The sequence below is a fragment of the Magnolia sinica genome, chromosome 2, assembly GCF_029962835.1.
Source record: "Magnolia sinica isolate HGM2019 chromosome 2, MsV1, whole genome shotgun sequence".
Lineage (NCBI taxonomy): Eukaryota > Viridiplantae > Streptophyta > Magnoliopsida > Magnoliales > Magnoliaceae > Magnolia > Magnolia sinica.
The window spans coordinates 39,254,882-39,277,944 of record NC_080574.1 but is presented as its reverse complement, the minus strand read 5'-3'; the positions used below and the strand labels follow the sequence as shown (position 1 = coordinate 39,277,944).

General features: G+C 39.8%; 1 protein-coding gene across 1 annotated transcript; it reads right to left on the bottom strand.

Moving 5' to 3' along the window:
• Positions 1–7,283: 7,283 nt before the first annotated feature.
• LOC131236990 (protein PIN-LIKES 7-like) lies at positions 7,284–22,958 on the bottom strand. The gene is made up of 11 exons (XM_058234591.1): positions 22,800–22,958; positions 14,035–14,305; positions 12,278–12,357; positions 11,843–11,967; positions 11,609–11,730; positions 10,335–10,622; positions 8,921–9,043; positions 8,711–8,811; positions 8,063–8,115; positions 7,784–7,969; positions 7,284–7,616 (listed from the first exon to the last, which is right to left on the bottom strand). Exons 2-11 carry the CDS (start codon positions 14,167–14,169, stop codon positions 7,492–7,494), a joined length of 1,338 nt encoding a protein of 445 aa, XP_058090574.1. The 5' UTR covers positions 14,170–14,305; positions 22,800–22,958; the 3' UTR covers positions 7,284–7,491.
• Positions 22,959–23,063: the final 105 nt, after the last annotated feature.

Below are 23,063 nucleotides of genomic sequence, written 5' to 3'. Positions count from 1 at the left end.
AGGACGAGGCAGATGATTCAGGTTGAATTCAGCAAGATCACGGTGAGTTGCTCGTTGTGAGGTGACTATTATATACGCCAAGAAAAGAAGTGCATCCATAGTGGCATAACATCTTCCGCACTAGGTGTACGGTGAATCAAAAGGTTTGTGACGTGATCATTGACAGTGGGAGCAACGAGAACATCATCTCCAAGGTCATGGCAGAAAAATTACAATTGAAAATGGAGCGTCATCCCTCTCCATATACAATCGGTTGGATCAAGAAGGTCAGCGAAACACAGGTAACCGAACGGTGCACCATATCCTTTTCAATTGACAAACATTATAAGGATGAAGTAGTATGTATATGGTTGACATGGAAGCATGTCACATACTACTCGGTCGGCCCTGGCAATCTGACCATGATGCCACTCATAAAGGGCGAGATAATATATATATCTTCATCAAGGACAGCCGAAAGACCATATTGGCCCTTATGGATCCAGAGAGACCACTTGAAACTTTCAAAGTGGAGGGCCATTTTCTCTTAACCATACGGGACTTCGTGTAAGAATAAAAGGAAACGGGACAGACTTATGCATTAATTGTAAAAGGGGAAGAACTCGAGCCTACCAACATCCCTGAAAGACTAAGGCCCCTGCTACATGAATTCAAAGAAATCTGGCCCGATGACCTTCCCAATGGGTTACCCCCCATGCGGGATATCCAGCACCATATCGACTTTGTCCATGGGTCCAGTTTACCTAATCGTCCCCATTATCGAATGAGTCCGAATGAGTGCGAGATTCTACAGGGACAAGTAGAGGAGTTGATCTGTAAGGGTCTTATTCGAGAGAGCATGAGTTCATGTGCTGTACCAGCTCTATTAACTCCAAAGAAAGATGGGAGTTGGCGCATGTGTGTCGACAACCGAGCCATCAACAAAATCACCATAAAATATAGGTTTCCTATACCACGGTTAGACGATATGCTAGATATGCTAGAGAGTGCAAAAATATTCTCTAAATTGGACCTAAGGAGCGGCTACCATCAGATTCGAATACGGTCGGGTGATGAATGGAAAACGACCTTTAAGACCAAGGAAGGATTATACGAATGGATGGTTATGCCCTTCGGTCTTTCGAATGCGCCTAGTACATTTATAAGGTTGATGAAACAAGTTCTGAAACATTTCATTGGGCGGTTCATTGTGGTTTATTTCGATAATATTTTGATATACAGTTAAGACGAAACCACCCATATGGAACACCTCAAGAAGGTCCTTCAAGTGCTTACTAAAAATAAACTGTACCTCAATTTTAAAAAGTGTAGCTTCTGACTGATAGCCTATTATTCCTGGGTTTTGTCGTCACATCCACAGGCATTCGGGTGGATGAGGAAAAGGTGAAGGCAATCAGAGAATAGCTGGTTCCTACAAATATTTATGAAGTGCGAAGTTTTTATGGACTGACGACATTCTATCGTCGGTTCATGAAAAATTTCAGTACCATTGTGTCACCAATCACAGATTGCATGAAGAAAAGGGCAGTTTCTGTAGACTGACGAAGCCGACGGGAACTTTACCGAAATCAAGCGCAGATTATCCACGACCCCGGTTCTTGTACTTCCCAACTTTGACAAACTGTCTGAAGTCGAATATGATGCCTTATATGTCAAAATTAGGGGAGTTTTGTCTCAAGAAGGTAGGCCGGTAGCCTTCTATAGCGAGAAACTTAGTGATGCACAAAAGAAGTGGTTTACATATGAGATCGAGTTATACGTGGTGGTCCAGGCACAACGGCACTGGCGACATTATTTGATTCAAAAGGAATTCATACTTTACACGGACCATCAAGCTCTCAAATTCATTAATAGTCAAGCCAACATTAACTGTGTGCATGCTAGGTGGATCTCGTTTTTGCAGGAATTCACGTTCGTACTAAAATATAAGTCAGGGCAACAGAACAAAGTATCTGATGCACTGAGTCGCCGTGCAACATTGTTAGTCACTATGAGCAATGAGGTTGTCGGGTTCGAGCGCCTCAAATACATTTATGCCGATGACGACGACTTCAAAGACGCATGGGTTAGATGCCAAGACGGTCACCCCGGTGACTTACATATGCAAGATGGGTTCCTTTTCAAGGAAAATCGACTGTGTATCCCAAACAGTTCGCTAAGGGAACAAATAATCCAAGAACTACATGGAGGTGGCCTCAGTGGACACCTTGGGCGAGACAAGACGCGTGCTCTTGTGGAAGAACGGTATTACTGGCAGCAATTGGTATGTGACGTGGGAAAGGTAGTCCAACGTTGTTATATTTGTCAGACCTCTAAGGGACAATCTCATAATACGGGCCTTTACACTCCGTTACCCGTGCCTGACGGCCCTTGGGAGGATTTATCTATGGACTTCGTGCTTGGTCTCCCACGAACTCAACGCGGCATGGATTCGGTGTTCGTGGTAGTAGATCGTTTCTCCAAGATAGCGCACTTTATTCCATGCAAGAAGACTCTCAATGCAACACATGTGGCGAATCTATTCTTCAGAGAAATTGTACGGCTACACGGGGTTCCTAAGACTATTACTTCTGACCGTGACACGAAGTTTATAAGTCACTTTTGGCGGACTTTGTGGACTCGATTTGATACACGACTTCAGTTCAGCAGCGCTTACTACCTACAGACTGACGGTCAAACTGAGGTTGTGAATCGCATATTGGGAAACCTCCTTCGATGTATTTCAAGAGAAAAACCGAAGCAGTGGGATTTGACTTTGTCTCAAGTGGAGTTTGCATTAAACAACATGGTGAACCGCTCGACAGGAAAATCCCCATTCCAGGTTATTTATAGACAAGTACCTCGCCACATATTAGACTTGGTCCCTCTGCCCAAGCTCCCAGGCATGAGCATTGCAGCAGAACATATGGCTGACAAGATCATGGGCATTCATGCGGAGGTACAAACCAAGTTACATGCCTCGAACGAAAAGTACAAGGAGCAAGCGGACAAGTATCGGCGACAAAAAGTGTTCGAGGTGGGCGATCAAGTAATGGTCCATCTGCCCAAAGAACGATTTCCGACCGGAACGTACAACAAGTTGAAGAATAAAAAAATTGGACTGGTACCAATCATCTGAAAGATCAATGACAACGCTTATGTTATTAATCTTCCAGATGACATGGCAATCTCACGGACTTTCAACGTCGCGGACCTGACTGAGTATCATGAACCAGCGCAGGATGAGAACTCGAGGACGAGTTCTTTTGAAGTGGAGGGGACTGATCTAGAGCGGGTCATGGACAGTTTTATGGCCAAGATGGATCAGAAAAGGTCCGGTCGACGACAGAAGTGATCCGGACCATCGGACCTTAGATCGGGCGTATCTCGCAATCCGGAATGAGTTATCTAATGTAAAATATATGATTTTGGGGTAGAACGAGCTACTTTAGCCAACCAACCCCGCTACGCCAGGTTGCGCAGCCCGAAATTGCGAAAAACCCCTTGATCGATGGTCATTTCCCTGTTTTAATTTCGTTTTTACTATAAATAGTAAGTTTTAGTTTGATTATAACTCTTCATCCGTCAGGCTTTAGGAGTAGCGCCCAACGTGAAAAGAGCTTAGAATAATTAGGAGAACGGTTTGGTGAAGCCAAATAGGACAGTTACTATTTTTGGTCGCAAACCTTGCGCACTAGTAGACATCACGACCGTCTATAAATAGTAAGTTTACTATTTATAGTAAGTCGTGGATTCTAGGAGTTTGAGTTGTAGTTTGATTCTGATTTCTTTCCCATTGCTTGGTACCCTTATTTAAAGGGTTGTGAACTCGTTTTTAATTATTCATCAATCAATTTCTAATTTATTAGAATTTATTTCTATTTTCTGCTTTCTTTTCTCGTGGATTCGAGAAGTCTCTGTGAGGAGTCCAAAGAAGTTCCGTAAATTCGGAATAGTTATCCTCTTGAGGAAGATAGTGCTCGACCTCACGTCCTCCCCTGCATCACACACCCTCCTAGAAAAATTATCAATAAAGGAAACAAACTACTTCAAACCTCCCAAGAATTCGACTAATTCTTCCAAAATATCAGAATGATTTAGATTTAAAATATCATTTCTTTTGGTAGTAGATGGAGGAAAACAAGTAATATGAAGCTTTCCAAATAAGTAATCCTCATAGACATCTAAATTAATAGACTTTAACCAAGGAAGTGAATTTCAATCAAAGAGTACCTTTAGTCCTTACTTGCTCATGTTACCCAACTATCTGTGCTAGATTGTAGTAAAGTCTGTCAAGACATTGGCAACAATATCTCCAATCAAATAATATAAGCCGCCCATTAACTCTCCTTTCACCGACACCATTGCCCATTTTGCAATTTTCAATTAGTTATTTTCACTAGAAAATTTATAGTCGTCTTCATTGAACTTTCCCAATGAAAGAAGACTCTTCCGTAGATTTTGTACATGCCATACATCCAAAACTGTATCTGTAATACCATCAAACATAGTAATTCTAATATCTTCAATCCCACAACTTTACACGTGCTATCATCACCTATGCAAACTGTGCCGCCATCATATGACTGATATATGTAGAAATAATCTCTATGCAGAGTCATGTAATGAAGCTCCCAAATCTAATATCCATTGTTGGCTCATGTTCTCTGGTCGAATTACTAAAATAAGAGACAAGAGCATAAGAATTTATGTGATTTGATAATATGCCAATTATACGAAACACAACTAAGAGTTTTCTTCTCTGCTAAAAACAAGATAAATAGAAATATAAGGCTTACTTCTCCCGCACCCGTATAAAAAATCCTATGCCAATGAATATATATACCATAAAATAAATATAATAGAATCTCTCTCTCTATAACTATTATCCCATGTATTTAAACATTGCCACTAGAGAGAGCATATGTGAAAACCTAGATAAATTAGGCTTTATAAACAAACGACATTCGTATGTATATATACAGGGGGGATGAGGGGAGTCTCCAACTAGGAGACGCCATAGCCTCTGTACATAAGCACAACCGTAACAATTAGGACTGAAAACCTCTTTATAGTGTGCAAAGATGTGGGCTAGGTCTCTTATACGAAGCATACTCGGTTCATTAGTTTGTACAAGTAGGTTCAACGACATGCTGATCTAGACCATTGATATGATTGGTCGTGCAATGGGTGGACTATTCTTAAAAAAAGAAAAAAGAAAAAGAAAAAACGGAGTCAGCAATCCTAGCCATTAGATTGCCAGCTTGTAAATAGAAGATCAAGAGGACATTGCAGGAAATGTTTCATCCAAGGTAGGATCCACCAGATCAACGGCTTGATCACCTCACATCAGTTGTAATTAGAACGAGGCACCAAGGACTGCACGACTAGATGCGGGCCAATCCACCCTCAAAACTCCGGCACCCAATTTTGATGGAGAATAACATGAAACCTCACATTGAGCAGATTGTATAAATGTAAAACAGTAGGGCCCACCAGATGAACCATTGCTATCATGGATGTTAGGCTTAGGAGATGGATTTGAGTGTATTTCAGTGATTTTGGATTTCAAAAGTTGTTTGGTTCCATAGATCTAGAGATATTCGAAATACAGTCTTGTGAGTGTGTTTTGAATATATATAGTTTTCAATTTTTTTATTTATTATTTATTTTTTTAATGTTTTTAATTTTTAATTTTATTTTGTCTTTTTAATGCTCCTTTCCAAAGATAAGAGAGTCCTGCAAGATGCAGATAATACCCAAAACAATCAAATTATCAATTACATCACTAAAGTTACATGAATGGAATAATCCAAACAGTCCAACATTGGTCATGTAAATTGTTGGTTAAAAAATATTGGTGCGTTTCATTTTTAATCATATATGTGTGGCCTTGATTTTTTGTTTTTTGTTTTGTTTTGTTTTGTTTTTTGTTTTTTTTTTTTTTTTGTCAAAGTATATATTTCAATGGGCTTATTATAATTATTGGTATAGTAATTTAAATTATTAAAGTTGATTTAGTATTTAAATTAAAATTTTTATAAATATACTACAAAATTTCAATGTATTCCTATTTTTGAATTTCAGTTAATTCCAAATACATGCTCCCAAACTGGCCCGGACTTAGAATTGCCTAGCAATATTGATAATGGGCATAGTTTCCATTAAATATGGAACGTTGAGTTTTTGTAACCCACAATCTATTTCCCAAATTCTTCTCCTGTGGGAGAATTTGGAACGTTGATTTTTTATAACCCACAATCTATTTCCCAAATTCTTCTCGTGTGGGAGAAATTTGGTTCACGTGCATTCCACGGTGGAACCCTACTATCCAACGGTTATTGGTGATCATAGATGGTCAGACTTGGGTCCACAGGGGAATTTCCTCTAGAATAAGGTGAGAAGAATTCGTAGGGTCCTTGTTGGCCCACCTAAGGTGAATCAACTATTGTCTACCATCCATTTTCCTTGCCCTCGATCGGATGGCTTTGATCATCTTATCATGCTCACTTTGTGTCCATGTGCAGTGATTGTTGTTCTCGATTCCAAGAAAGGCCATTTTTCTTAGTTGGACCCAGCTAAAGAAATGAGGTCCACCTTGCCAGATTGATTTGGTGGACCCCATCTTGAGATGGGCCAGCCTAAGTATCTCCCACCAAGAAAATGTAATTCTTTAACCAGTGGTCCATCTTGAATAGCCCAAGAATGACGGTTATGATTACCCTGTGGAGATTTTTGGATGATTAAACATTCACCATATGTACGACTTGGATCCCCAAAAGATGTTAGGGAATGCTAGTTACAATCCAGACCGCCAGAATCTCTGACCGAAATGTGGATGGAGAAAAATCCAAGTCGAAGATGGGTGATTGGGGGGGATAGGATTGATTAAGAGTGATTTTTCAACCATTGAGATGGGTACACCATAAGATAACCTGCAGGGAAAATCAGGCCACTCCACTCATTAGGTGGGCCACACCTTTACATTGAGCCAGGATAATCAGCTGTCAAAGCATGGACTTATTTCTGGACATGATTGTATAATACAGTTGGGGCCCGTTGTTCAGTAACCACTGAAGATGATCAGTGCACCAAAATTCTTCTCGATCGACGGGGAAGAAAAAAAGAAAAAGAAATGATAAACCTATCAATGAAGGCCAAAAACTCAGATGTTCTCATCATCATATCAACATTTTGGATCATTGAATTATAAATTGATTTTAGTCCTAGGTGAGAGAGAGAGAGAGAGAGAGAGAGAGAGAGAGAGAGAGAGAGAGAGAGACTGAAATTTTTATAAATATGAATTGAAAAATGAAACCATATGAATAAGATGAGCGGGACAACAAATAACAAAATAACATATGTTTTCATCTCTATGGATGCGAACACAGCCAGCCAGGAAACTCTCATACTTCCATTTACAATCAATAAAAAGAAAACCCAATAAATATACCAATCTATATGAATGTGCTCAGTTCGAATGGAATCTCTCCTCCACGATCGGCAAGCAGCTCAAGATAGGAGCCACAAGAAGAATGTGGACCACGAAGTGACTGCGAGTGCAGCAATCAAGTACGTCCACAGATAGAGGACGGAGCATTCCTCTTGGCCCACATCAAAGAGTTGGGACATCGTACCTACAACAAAACATTGTCACCGTCATCATCTCATGTCTGATCCCATCCGAATGGCCATATCTTAACTGGCCCCAAAACTCAAGGCCTGGGCCTTGAATTGACTGTGAATAAAGATAAAAAATAATGATAATAAAAAATAAAATGAACTAGTTTATGAAGATGTGTACCAATATTCATAGCGGGTGGGAGCGTATATTGGACCATCAGAACGTATTGATACAATGGGTCTTTTGATAGGAAACCAAGTTTGCTGGCTCCTCTAACAATGCCAACTCCAATTATGGGAAGGATCGCATAGCGCACAATAATAACCAAAATAATTATCAAAGGCCTTAATTTCCCCGAACGTAAACCTGTTAATTTTAAGAGAGTTAATAGTGCAAAAATTAATAATAAAGTAATTTTCCACAAGTTACTATTGTATATGATGTTTTAATGATATTTACCCTTGGTGAGATTTCCTCCTAGTATAAGAGTGATGCATGGAATTGTGCCATCCCTGCATAGAATGCATAATTCAGTTATAAAATAGGAACTGAAAGAAAATCAAATGCAAGCTTATACAATTGCCAAACTTCGAACAAAAAATATCACTAAAGATAGTTCATGACCTTTATTTTAGAAGCTTAATTTCCACTTGCAGTATTTATATTTATTTATTTATTTATTTTTGCTTAATTTTCTCATGAACTTTGTTGGTGGTTGTTTTTTCATAGTTGAACATTTTCCAACATGGTATCGGAGCCAAAGGATTGTCGTTTTATGATATGAGACTATGGTCCAATGAGTTTGGAAGTATCCCAAATTGGCATTTGGTTGGATATGTTCATTAGGCAATTTTGTATTCAACTCACCGAGCATCTAGGTGGCTTAGAAAACAAAATTGAATTGGGCGGGTATCAGTTTTCCACTCTAAACGAGTGAATTAATAATTTGCAGAAGAATGTTTTCACCCGTCCACAATTCCAACGTACTTCCAGGACCCTACCTTCATTAATAGAATCTTCCCACTTTCGACACTGATGGGTTTATTTCTTGACATAGTTCCCGCCACAAGAAAGAAATTGACGTTGGGTTAAACCAAATTTACGCACCCTAATAATTTGATCGAGTCTTGGATCACGCGGAGTGGGGCATTTGTACCGATGAGGAGAGATTTCAGCCATGGCGTCGCACCGAAAATGAAACCGAGGATCTAAGTAGAAGAGAGCAATCAGTTTGTTTGACACTTGAAACTAGCAATCAACAAAATAATAGCTTCTGTAGATTTCCAAAGTAAATATGCTGAAGATTAAGAAACATACCGCAGAAACAGTTGGAGGTGCTAGTAACTCTTCAATGATCTGGTGAAGAAATACTTGCACTCTTCCCCAGAATTGCACCTTCTTGTTGCTCATGAGCCTATGGCTCGATAATATTTGTAGAATCTGCCATGGCACCCAATGCATTCATTTAAAACATTAAAAAAAAAAATAAATCCAGTTATTCTGATTGAAGCAAGCTGAAATATTTGGATATTTTTGCCTGGCCATTTATTTCCCACGTGCTCACAAAATTCTGATATGAAACTGAAATTTCAAGCATGGATTCATTTAAGTTCGAACAAAAGAGTTCTATGTTTCATCAAAGAAATTCTCAAAGTCTGCCTTTTTATTTATCAAAACAACAGAATCCGGCATATCATATAAAAGCCTATTTGAACTTAATTGTGGTGAGTGTGAGTAAAACAGGAGATGATCAAGTGGGAAATTCTCACACTGAAATTTCACTAAGATAAAGTTTCTCGCTGCCTGAAATGGTGGGAAAGCAATGAGAATGTAACCCACTTCACATCTTTGTCCAACGTTGATTAGAAATAATAAGATCCGAATATGGCGAAATTTCAATATGGGAGTTTCACACCAGACGTAGATGACTGTGCTATTGAGTCATTGCCCCCTGATTCTCCCATACATTGGGGCCTACCAGCATCAGATCAGATGCTATGGCTGCTTCCTGGTGGGCCTTGCTGTATGGGGCCAATCAGCAGCCCCTCTGGTTTCATATGTTCAGCCTACTGCACAACATGATTCCCAAAGTTACAGAATCCTATGACAAGAAATGCTATGAAATTAACTCAAGGAAAAATGAAATAGGAAATTTGGCACACACATGCCGATATCACATATGGGTACCTACTCCTTCCATTCATCAAGTGGGGACCAAAAATCAGATCAATCCACACATCAAGTGGGCCAAACATGTACGGCAGAAGTGGATGGTTAGAGGGAAAAGAAATGACCAAAGCTCTATGTGCAATGAATTTTTGTGGCCTCCATGATGAGTATACTGGCCAATTTTTAGGACAGGACATAGTGACCTCCAACCTGAGAAACCAGCAAATCGCCACTGTTCTTTCCTAAGTAAGTTAATCTTTGGGAATGTGGTTGGAACTTAAAACATCCCCACCACAACTTTAGAAAGGTTCCTCGAAAAAGAATCACCCTTGGGAAGTTTCAAGATATGATAGGAGAATCCCATAATGCCTAATGGTATTTTAATAATCTTCAAAACCACAGCTAGAAACATTGATATTCATACTGCACAATGAAGAAATCATGGTGCAGATCATAGGAATGCAACAAAAACAATAAAGCACTCTGCATTGATATGTATTGAAAAGACAACCCGTGGTGCAAGTATATATGAAGAAGGAACTCAAAGAAGAGAGAGACTTACAGGTTGGTTTTCTGTAGATTCATCAATGGACTTCATTGATGACAAAATCCGAGGCAATGGCGAACGAGGCTCTTCATCTTCACCCATCAACTTCATTGATGACAAAATCCGAGGCATTGGCGAAGGAGGCTCTTCATCTTCTCCCACAAGAAGGCGGGTTTCCCCACTAGCATCAGATTCCTTGTTTGGTATCTTCCGAGAGTCCTCAATCGATCTGATTTCATCATACACTTCGCCCGCACTTCGTATAAGATGGTAAGTGTATGTCCAGATGTAGAAGCCTCCAAGCTGCACAAACAAGAATCATTTCAAATTGCAAACTACACACTTAAGTTGACTGTTTTCTACATCACTTGGTCTCATTTTGTAAACCACAAATAGGCATGTAACTAGAGTCTCACAGTTAAAAAATTCAGAACTCAGTGGCTCAGTCATTAGGTGAGCCAAAGCAAAACCCAATTGAATAGAAAACCCCTTTCAAGCAGCAGCAAAAAAGATAGTGCGTTTGGATTCACCATTGTATTGAGTTTCGATGATTAGTCTAATACAGTAGATATAACAAATTGGGATTTTCTTCCTTTAGCATTCATGTCAAGGGGAGTACATGATCCAAACTGCAATTACTGTATTTTTGAGATGGACTTGAAAGAAACTTAATTGCAATTTGAGGGCTACTTCCTCATTATGGGTACTAGGAAACTTGAATATACTTTTTAATCATTGTCTTTATCAAAATAGAATGTTTGAAATTCAATTCGATCATGCATTCTGAAGCCTAAGGCTGCATTTGGGTTATCCTATTTGGCCAATAGCCCTAAAAACTCTTCCTAATTCTTACCTTTTCAAATAACCTCTATACAAATCAATCCGTCATTATAAAGTTTCACCTTGCACTCAATTCAATCAATGGATGGCAACCACCATTCTCTATTTTTAAAATTTCCACCAAAAGTTCTCTCTCTTTCTTTTTTTTTTTTTTGAATAAAACCCATTTTTGACACACACACACACACACGAGCAATTATACATTCATATAAAAGTTGCCTTTAATTCAGTTTGCCCAAAGGAAATGAGTTTTGTTTTCCTTGTCTTTGGAAATATACGGAGTTTGAAAATTAAAGCAGGTATATGAGTTTTTTTTTTGTTTTTTTTCAAAAATACGAACAGAATTTTGCTACTGATGGTACAGACTGAGTGATGAAGTAGTGACCAAGTTTCTGAAGTCTGAACACTGCGATGCAAGTACAAAAACAAAATAAAATACAATCACTTACTGCCATTGAGAAAGAAGCATAAGAGTATGCATTGACACTGCAAATACTACTGTCCCCGAATGGACTACCGTTCTCTTTACAAATTGCGGGGACCACAATCAACATCAGATTTCCCAAGTTTCCTGTTCCACAAAACCATATTAAAAGCCTTTTTTTTTTTTTTTTTCAAGAAGCCCTTAAACTATGTAAGAAATGCATATAGAGAGATCAAACTAGAAACTATGAGGGAATCACCTGCTGAGCAAGTAGCAATGACCAGCCCTTCAAGATAGGGTGCGGGTTTCAATATCTTCACAACTATCCATCCCAGGATTCCTCCAAATAAGAAGGTTAGGCCGATGTTAATGGGCATAAACCACCTGAAGATACAAACAGCCAAGATTGTCATATTCTTGATCGAATTAATTTAGTCGTTGCTTTTTTACATTTGAATCAGAACGTAAATTGTAAGAGGCCTAAATGAGATTTGTCATCGAGTTTTATACTAAGGGAATGATACAAGAACCCCCCCAGAATAGCATTTGAGTGGGAAAAATGGAGATCATTCAAATTTGAAAATTTCTAATGCATTTGGGCCAATGGCCATTTGCACTTGATGAAAATTTAGTAAACATCCAAACGCACACTTGGCCAATTACACTCCGATCGTAGGAAATGCGAGCAGCTTACCAAGAGATGATGTCTTCCAGAGTAACGGACTTCGCCAGACTCGCGAACATGAGCGCTGGAGTGAACACGATGAACACAATCTGTCAAGAAGATTCTCAGCTGTGAGTGACATAGAGCTAACATACAGAGAATGGATAAGCATTGAGCTATTACGCTTACTAGTTGTCATGTGAACATAATAAAATGGCAGTGGTGAAAAATGTCAGAGCCCGTTTGGGACATGCGGGATCCAATCAAGTGGACGCATCTTCATAAAAGCAGTAGGCTCACTCATCACTGTCATTTGATCAATGATTGGTATCCTGATGCCTGCCCCAATTAAGAAAATGATCCCCAATACTCAGGAAAGGGGCCCATTTCATGGACCTCTGGTATCAAAATCAACTCGGCTTAAAGTGGTAAGTGCCCATGCCAGATCTCAGCCAGTCCAGCAAATTTCATGATCTGAGCCGTTTGATTGACTTCTATAAATGTGGACCATTTGGTCTACTTGTCCACTTTCGTTGGGAGATACCATGGCACCACCATCCATGATGGTGCCCACATATCAACAGCATAGGTTAACAAAAAGTGGGCTCCATATGTCTACCATTTCTTGGTCAATCAGAAAGGCAGCATCTTTCAATCAAGGATTGCATAATAGCTCATTACAGGAACACACCCGATAATGGGTTGAGCCTGTTGTTCAGACCCAAACCATGGGCTAGTACTAGGGCCCAATCAGACATGGATCAGGTCCATCGTCCAGACCACCCTGTTAACTTCTGATTCCACTAGGGTTGTTCTAGCCAAGCCCTGACCTTAGTCAGTCTAAAAAGGTGTAAGCCTTGCCCTAGCACTAATCAAGCTTAAAAGGCTTTGGGCTTGGCCCTACAGGTCATGGCTGTGACAAGGCGGCCCAGTAAAGAATACCAATTAAGTGATCAAAGGTCTGGAAATAGGTCCAACTTATAAAGGTTTTTTCTTTTACTCGGATAGCCTCTGACCAGAACCTATAGATAAACAGTTTGGATCATTGAAACAGGACTCCGAATCCAATGGTTGTCTTTAAAGGAAGCGGATTGTGTCTTGCCACCTGGATATACTCACTCCAGGCCAGGGCTCTATGGTCCAAGCAGGGGCTTCATGGGGCCCACCGTGCTGCATGGGTTTTATCCATTCCGTCCATCCATTTTTTCTAGATTGCCCAAAAATGAGGTATATCCAAGGCTCAAATGGACCACACCCTAGGAAGCAGCAGTGCTAATGATGCCCACCCTTGAAACCTTCCTAGGGCCCACCATGATGTTTATTTGTCATCCAAGATGTTCATAAGGTCACATAGACCTGGATGAAGGGCAAACACAAATATCAGCTTAATCAAAACTTCTGCAACTCCCAAGCAATCTTCAATAGCCTTCATTCAATCCCCATTGCGTGCTCCACTAGAGCCTTGGATCCGTCACATTTTTGGGCTCATACCCTAAAATGATCTCTCAAAACGGATGGACGCTGTGTATAAAACCCACACATCATGGTGGGCCCCACAAAGTGGCAAGACGCAGTCTTTAAATTGAACATGGGCCGGCCCGATGGGACTTTAGGCGGATAAAGGTCACATAGGTCCACGCCCCACTAGCGGGTCCATAGAATCTGCCTGATTCCAGCCCATAGCAAGATGGTTCGCGCTAACATACCCAGCCATCCTGACCCAGTTAGCCGAACACAATACAGAGAGGTAGGGTTGGAGAGTTATGTAGAAGAGAGGATGAGGGCACCTTGTTCATGTGCTTCCTCGCATCAGCGACCAGTAGATTGCAATAACCAGAAGCCAGAAAAGCACCAAGACCACTGATGATGAGCACTTGCAAAACAGGCATTGTTGCCACCGAGAATAATGTCCAAAACCCCATCTTCTTTTATTGCTTCTGCTCCCCTCTTCTCTCTTTTTGTATGCTTCTCTTCTCCAAATCTCTCTCTCTCTCTCTTTATCTCTATCTCACCCTTTTCTCCCTTATATATCGAGTCTAATAAAAGAGTAGAAAGACCCTGCAATCATAAAAAGAGAAAGAAAAGCAACACGGGTTATTAATACATAATAGCTAGAAATAGGACAATAAAGATGGGGAAAATAGAAAACGCTAGCTTGACTACTCGGTGTTATATAGAGTAGATCCACTCCCTCCATCATGTGGGCCACCTTTGTGTTGTTTGAATTGTGACTAAAATCATGTCGATTCAAACCTCACGGGGAACGGTTGAGATGGGAAGTCCCACCACCAAATAGTCGTGTAGGGTCCACTTTGGTGTATATACGCCATCCCATTCCACTTATCTGACGTGTCACATCAGGATGATGAATTCCCAAAAAATCAGGACACTAGACTTCTGCGTGGATTTATCACTTTTAGGCATGATTTTACAGTATTACCCTACCTATGTCCGTCCTGTATTGAGCTGATTTTTAAGAAATCAACTCCGTCCATCCTTTTTTAGAGGTCATTTTAGATATATCAAAAAAATTTCGGTGGATTCAAAACTCAAGTGGGCCACACGAGAGAAAACAGTGGGGATTTAGTGAGCACCGTTGAAACATTCTTGTGGTCATACAAGTTTTGTATCAGGATAAATATTTTGTGTTTTAACTTCATCCCAAGTGGGAATGACCTTATAAACGGTTGGGATGGCATATAAACATCAAGGTGGAGCCCAGGAAGGTTTCAACGGTAGAAATTTCTTTCCCCAAATTTCCAATTTTCCCTCTCGTGTGACCCACTTGAGTTTTGGATCCACCTCATTTTTGGTCACATGTTCTAAAATGATTTCACAAAACGAATGAACGGAGTTGATTTCTCAAAAACATGGTGGTGTGCCACAATCAGCATCCTTGCGCAGAACTTAAGGCCAAAAGGCTTTCCCAACGAGAGGACAAGTTCCAACCTGTTAACCATACGTAACATTCAACCTCTCCAGTTGATGTACGGATCACCTTTCAAAAAAAAATCTGCCTAATTAAATACTTAGGTGGGCCACACCTCTGACTATCACCATTTTTTTCAGGTATGACAAAATAGAGGTCATAAAATCCTTGCAGCAGACGTGCCAACCTGGCAAGCACGCGTGGAGACGTGCAGATGTGGAAAAGCTAGGCAGCTGGACATACATGCACAATGAGGTGGCTTTAAACCACGCATTTTTTTCTGTATAAGGGCGGCCCACCAGATGAGAGGCCCAGCTTGACTTATACTAACGGATGATCAGATGTCCTATGCATAGACTCTAACATGTTGGCAGGAGTTATGTGGTAACATGGGCTGATGAATCTACCATGTTCAGGTTCTACCACATGTCAAGCAGTGTGATGAATGGCCTGAACATGTCACACGTGTGCATAGTTAGATAGGAAGCCACCTTTGCATTGTTCCTCAAGAAACATAGGCAGGAATCGGACTTCCAATGGCCAAACATTTGTGCACGTGTGACTTCACCTCACACGTGTGGATATGAGAAACGCTCAACAAGGGAATCAACTGTCTAGATTTAAATACCACACACGTGTGTTGTAGATCGATGTACAGGTGTCATATACCGATGTTTCGATGGCATTATCCGGGAGACATGGTGAGGACCCGCTACCCGGAACACCACCGACCTCAGTGATGTGTTGAGGTCACCAAGTTAAGTTCTGTGGACCCTACCATGATGTATGTGTTATATCCACACCGTCCATCCATTTTGTGAGATCATTTTAGGGCATGGCCAAAAAAAATACAGCAGATTCAAAGTTCAAGTGGACCATGCCATAGAAAGGAGTGGCGGTTGAACGCCTGCCTTTGAAAACTTCCTGTGGCCACAGATGTTTTGGATCAAGATGATATTTGTGTTTTCTCTTCATCCAGGTCTGTGTGACCTTATGAACAGTTTGGATGGCAAATAAACATCATGGTGGACCTTAGGAAGGTTTCAACATTGGATGTAACTGTCCTAATGCTTTCTGGGGTGTGGTCCACTTGAGGTTTATATGTCTTATTTTTTGGACCATGCCTTAGAATGATCTCGCAAAATAGGTGGACAGTGGAGATATAACACAAGCATCATGGTGCGGCTCATGGAAGTGAGTGACGTCGCGTTTGGTGGGTATTGACATAAAATTAATTTATATTAATTAGTGATTGAAATCCTCATTGTATATATAAATATGTAGGATCATTTACCAAACCAATTAAGTATTAGGTTGCACATGAAAACAAAAATTTCAATTGCAATTGAGTTCTAGGGCAGGTCCTCTCTATGTACGTAAAATATATATAAATAAAAATAGATTGATCGGTCATGCACACATACATATAAATAATATATGAATGAAATAGAGTGATCCATCCTAGGCGTGGCACGACTCTACTAATCAAACTTTTTAAAACCCGACTTGACACATCCAACTCGTTTAGACTTGACTCAACCTGAACCGAATGGGTAAGTCAATATGAACCGAGTAGACTTCATCCAATCTCGACTCAAATCAAATTGAGTTCAAGTCACCTAGTAACTCGACTCAACTTAGATCCGAAATCTAACTCAGTATTGACTCAACTCGATTCAAAACCCAACTCGTACATATAAAAAAAAATCTAAAATGCAGTGTAGTTGATGAAAAGGTTGCAATTCAACTCAATCCAGGTTTGACTCGACTCGATGCCCAGATCTATTTCTACCATCTAAACATTAAATTTATTTTGAATCATGAAAGATCAACTTATTTTTCATAAGTAAATATTAAAAAAAATGAAGGGAAAAAAAAAAAAAAAAAAAAGACTTTTGATTGACTGCATCTAAACAAGAGGAAATATATAATGATTAGGTGACTTACAAAGTCATAAAATATATCTAAGCATTTTACTCATGTGACGAGTACCGATTTGGGATCACAATTGTCGCTGAAAAATTATCAATCCCTGTGGAGCCCACCTTGATGTATGGGTTGTATATCCACACCGTCCATCCATTTCAACGGCTTATTTTAGACCAAATATACAGCTCAGTAGACCAAATGAGAGGTAATGATAGGAACATGAAGAAAATTATAGGTTGTGTGTGGGGCCACCATGGTTTCCATCTTTCATCAAACCTACACACCAGCATTAAGATAACATACCAAAATCAGATTTACCAAAACTCAGATGGGCCACACCAAAGTTACCTTAGAGATTGTTCCTATTGGTGTATCCTTGTGGGGTCATCTTTTGTACGAACGGTGAATATGAGAGTTATCATCGGACGGACGGAGGGGATTTTACATTATACAATAGTGGCACCAACACAGCCTTTAGTACGACAGGTGTTTTACTATATTAGTAAGACAGCTGTTGTAGCTGTAGACGATTCAGGGAATAAGATTTCGGGGTACGTTGAACCAATCACAATTCATAAGGGCAGCCCATGAACAGCCCAGAACATATCCCATCACAGATGAGCAGTCCAGATATACAACACCTAAAAATAAGGACACAGATTAGCTGTGATCCCCCGATCCAGCCAGGTGGGTGCGACAATGACCGTGGGCCAACCTGGATGTATGCGTTGTATATCCACGCAGTCTGTCCATCCGTTTTGCTAGCTTATTTTAGGGCATGTACTAACGATAAAACAGATACAAATCTCGGGTGGACCGCACCACAGGGTCACTGAATGTTGACTAAAAAAAACTTCCTAGGGCACCGTATTGTTTATTTGACATCTCCAACCTGTTGATAAGGTTACACAGACCACAGACATAGATGAAGTGAAAATACAAATAACAGCTTGATCCAAAACTTTTGTGGCCACCGAGAAGCTTTTAATGGTGGGAATTCAATCCTTACTATGTGGCCCACAAAAGAATCGTTTCTGCTTCAATTTTTATTTTTATTTTTATTTTTCAATGCCCTAAAATAAGCTGTCAAAACGGATGGACTGCATGGATATACAACGCAGACATCGAGGAGGCTCTACGGTCAGGGTCGCACCCACATGACTGGATCCGAGGTTGCAGCTAATCCGCGTTCTAAAGATAGATGTTACGATAAGTAGGACGGTCCAGATTGAAGTAAGAAAGACTAGCCAGTTTTCAAAATGACAAAGACCCTCAGCAGTGAAAGGAATTAAAAAACAAAAGGAAAAAGCAGTCGAGCTTGCTGGATGATGTGGACACGTAAAGGAAGCTACTAGTCGTGAATAAAGAAACGGATTGGCTACTCCACCTACCACCAGCCAATGGCTGATGGTCGGTGCTCTGTGGACCCTACTATTATGTATGTGTTTAATCCATGCCGTCCATCTACTTTTATAGATCATTTTATAATCTGAAACCAAAAATGAAGTATATCCCATCTCAAGTGGACCACATTACAGGAAACAGTACTGAATGAACGTCAACCATTAAAAACTTTCTGGGAGTCATCAAAGTTTTGGATCAAGCTGATCCTTTTTTTTTTTTTTCTCCCTTCATCTGGGTCTGTATGACCCAATCAACATATTGGATGTCAAATCAACAGTACAGTGGACATTAGGACAATTTTAATGGTGGATATCCAATCACTATTATTTTGCTGTGGTGTGGTCCACCAGAGATTTATATCAATCTCATTTTTGGAATCAAGCCTAAAATGATCTTTAAAAATGTATGAACGGAATGGATGAAAACAGACATCATGGTGGGGCCAACAGAGAAGCGGATTGGCTGGTGTACCCCACACCATGGTGTGGATACGTGTCGTGCGAAGGCGGGCGCTTACACACGAAGTTCTACAAATGTTGAAAGTAGAAGCGGATTGCGTGTCCACCGTTATTTATTTATTTTATCCACTCTGTTCATACGTGTTAACGGATAATTTTAGAGGTTGAGCTAAAAAAGAAAGTATACCCAAAGCTCCGGTGGACCATACCACATGAAACATAATGATTGAACCGCTACCATTGAAAAATTCTTTTTTGGCTATGGAAGTTTTGGATCAAGATAATGTTTGTGGTTTCTCTTCATCCATGTCGTTGTGATTCTATAAAGAGGTTGGATGGCAAGTAAATATTATTGCGAGCAGTAGGAAAGTTTTAACGGTGGAAATCATTATTCCACATTATTTATTGTGTAATGGCCCCCTTAGCTTTGGATTTACTTCGATTTTGGAATCAATCCCTCAAATTAGTAGGAAAAATGGATGGACGATCATATATATATCAGTGGGTCAATAATTCTCACCGTTAAAACATTCCTAGGGCCTACATACGAACTTTTTGGAGAACCCATCATACGTGGTGTGGATCCAAAATCTGAACTGTTCATGTGAAGTAGCACCTCGTGAAACCTCCTGGGACCAAGTTTTACTTTAATCTAAAACTTTGATGGGCCATGAAAAATGAAAACAGTTTCCTCCCGTGATTTGCATTTCTCTTTGCTATGGCCCACTAAAATTTTAGATCAGGGTGAAAATTTGTGATAAGGCGTTTCATGAGATTCCATATCACATGGACCGTTCAGATTAGACACCCCTGACACGTGTGCAAAGGTGCGTAGGTGCGCAGGTGGGTCAATAATTCTCACCGTTAAAACATTCCTAGGGCCTAGGATAACATTTATTTTCCATCCAATCCGTTCATGACGTCACATTGGATGAAGAGGAAAATCAAATATTATATTGATATAAAACTTCTGTAACCCGCAAGGGTTTCAATTGTAGAAGTTCAACTCCCTGCTACTTTTTGTAGTGGGGTCTACTTGATCATTGGATTTATCTTATTTTTCAGCTCAAGGCTTACGATGAGATCACCAAATGGACAGATGGTTTGGATATAACACATGCCTAATGGGACTCATATAACTTGGTGACGCCAACACATCACTCAGGTGGGTGGTGTGTGGTACACTGGCCAATCCTACCATGATAGTATCTCGTGACATCTCCTCACCACCAAAGTGGGTGATGAAAGTTCTAACCACCCGATGTGCGCCATGAAAAGACGCCCAATTGGCTGGAAAAGGGATAAAGAGCAGCGGCCTCACAAAGCGCGTGTCTATATCACTGAACGTCTAAATCGGACGCGGACATTCCTTCCGAAGCCTTTCAAAGCAAGTCCTTGCGTGGGAACCTAGATAGGGCTACCGTGATTTTTGTAAGAAATGACAGCCGTTTATCCCTTATGTGAGCTTGACATAAAGCCGTATCCAATGACCAAGTGGGGCAAAAACGCGAGGATTGAACGTCCACAGTTAAAATATTCGTGGGGCCACATAAGTTTTGAATATGTATCATATTTGTATGTTATGAACGGTATGGAAGGTTTCATTTCCTTACCCACCATTTCCTTTAGTGCAGCCCATTGAGTCTTGGATCCTGCTAAATTTTTGGCTAAAGTCCTAAAATGAGCTTACAAAACGGATGAACGGGGTGGATGTCACAAAAATCACGGTGGGTCCCACCTAGGTTTACAGCGCATGAAATCCGCGTCCGTCTAAATCTATTTTAGACCTGAAAGAAAAGAACGTTATTGGATCGTAAGGGATTGAACCGAAAAAAATAAATAAAATAAATAATCGGTTCTAACCATCTAACAAGTGGCAACGGCCCACAATGCAGGTCAAATAACGGGACGCGGTTTCAACGGTCCATCATGGCGAACAAGAATGGGACATTTTATTCAACAGTCCATCATGAATTGGCGAAGGTTAGGCTACCGATATTTTGGGACGACGGATGGGGTTGTTGATCCAGCGCGGTGGTGCAAAACCGCCCTAATAATACTACATCATTGATGATCAGATGCGGAGGGACTGAGATTTCTGAGGTGGGCCCGACATGTAACGTGACAAGTATCAATCATTCAAGCGAAATTGTAGTAAAACCCCGCACATTCACGGAGTGGAAGACAGAAACGACCCTACCCTCGTAATACACATACGACCAAAATAATAATAAAAATAAAACGGTTTCTGCCTTCTCGGACTTTTAGAAACACGTCCACCTGTCAGTAAGCACGGAGATCACAACCACCGTCCAAATTCCGCGGGAGAAATCAGTTATGACCACGATCCGTGTCCAGGTCATCTCACCGGACAGCAAGAACCGTTCACACACCGTGTGGCCCACCAGAAAAACAGTTCAGATCGTGCTAATATCACTGATAGATCGAATCACAAAAAAGAGCCATGATCGTATTTAATGAAATAAAGTCGTATAAATTAAAAAAATAATAATAATCTAATTTTGGAGTTATTTGATACTCTGGCTACGCATGACCCTTCATATTCCGGTACTTGGAAAAAGGAATACGTGGCAAATATTAGCTCAATTAAGAGCCACCTGTAAATATTGTATTGTTCAAGGCTGAATAAATTAGATTATGAATACTTAAAAAGAATTTTAAATATAAAATATTTACAACTTTGAATTTAAATTCATTATAAACAATTCCTTATGGACCCCACTTTCATTAATTTTCAGTCTAAACATCAGATTTTTTGAAAGATGCAAACCTCTAATTAGTGGACACCTAAATTTTAAAATGAGATAGATATATTTTTCATTTTCTACTGTCCACTAAATGTCCAGTAATCTAACATCTAGATAACTAAACAATATTAATTTCTGGTTCATGATATATTTAAATGGGTCCCCATAATTTAGACGGTTTATTACTCGTACACGGCTACACGATTTCTCGTAATTTCTAACCACCTGCTTATCATCTATCACACGCTCCCAGAGTATCAAAACTTCTCTTTTAAAAGTTCTGATTAACAAGGAAATTTGTATCAGTGTATGGATACTTTTATTTAAAAAAAAAAAAAAAACTAAAAAAAACCAACAACACCTCCAAAAACGGCTTCAACAGCAAACACATAATAAAAAAAAAAAATTATAAATTCAAATACGGAAACGAATTAGAGAAAATCCGAAAAAAAATAAAACACACACACACACGATTTGATTCCAGAATACAATATCCAGTTGATTGAAAAGGAAAATCAGAACACTCCCTCAAATCCAAATCTTGAAAAAACATTGGAAAAAGGTAATAACCAGCCAAACGCACAAACAAGATGATGATGATAAAAAGAAAAGAAAGAAACAAAATAAAAATAAAAATAAAATCTAAAAATCCAATCTCTTGGCAGCAAGAACTCGAATCGATTACCCAAAACTGGTTCTGATCCGTAATTTTACAAATTTTCCAACGAAACCAAGAAATTAAAATATCAATCTACCCAACACACTGTAAAATTAAAAGGAAAATAGTTTAGGAGAAAAAAAAAAAAAGAAGAAGAAAAAAAAGCAAAACACAAATTCAAATCCAAACATTCTAAGTCAAATACAATATGCTAATAACAGGACATTCACATGCAACAACAGAACTAGAAATCCTTTTAAAATCTCAATATCATCTCATCCAATAAACCAAACATTCTACGTAGAATTCAGCATCAAAATCCAATACATTTCCATGCAAAAGAAGAAGAAGAATGGATAGAATCAAGGATCACCAAACAGACCCAGAAAAACAAAATCTAAGGTACCTGCAATCGTGCGTAGCCTTGAAAAGCAGAGAACTAGAGATGCTCTCCAACAAGGAAGAGAGGGAGGTGGGGGCGTTGCATAGATCGGGACGCACTGAATCCATGTATCTCGATTGATGAGATGAGGGCGAGAATGGGGGGAGAAGGGATTTTAAAGGGGGAGGATACCACCTTCACCTAATAGGACAGAAGGGGTTTCCTGAAGAGAGCTTCATTTTGAATGATTGAGAAGAGTAAAAGTCCGTTTTCGCCTCTTTGATAGTT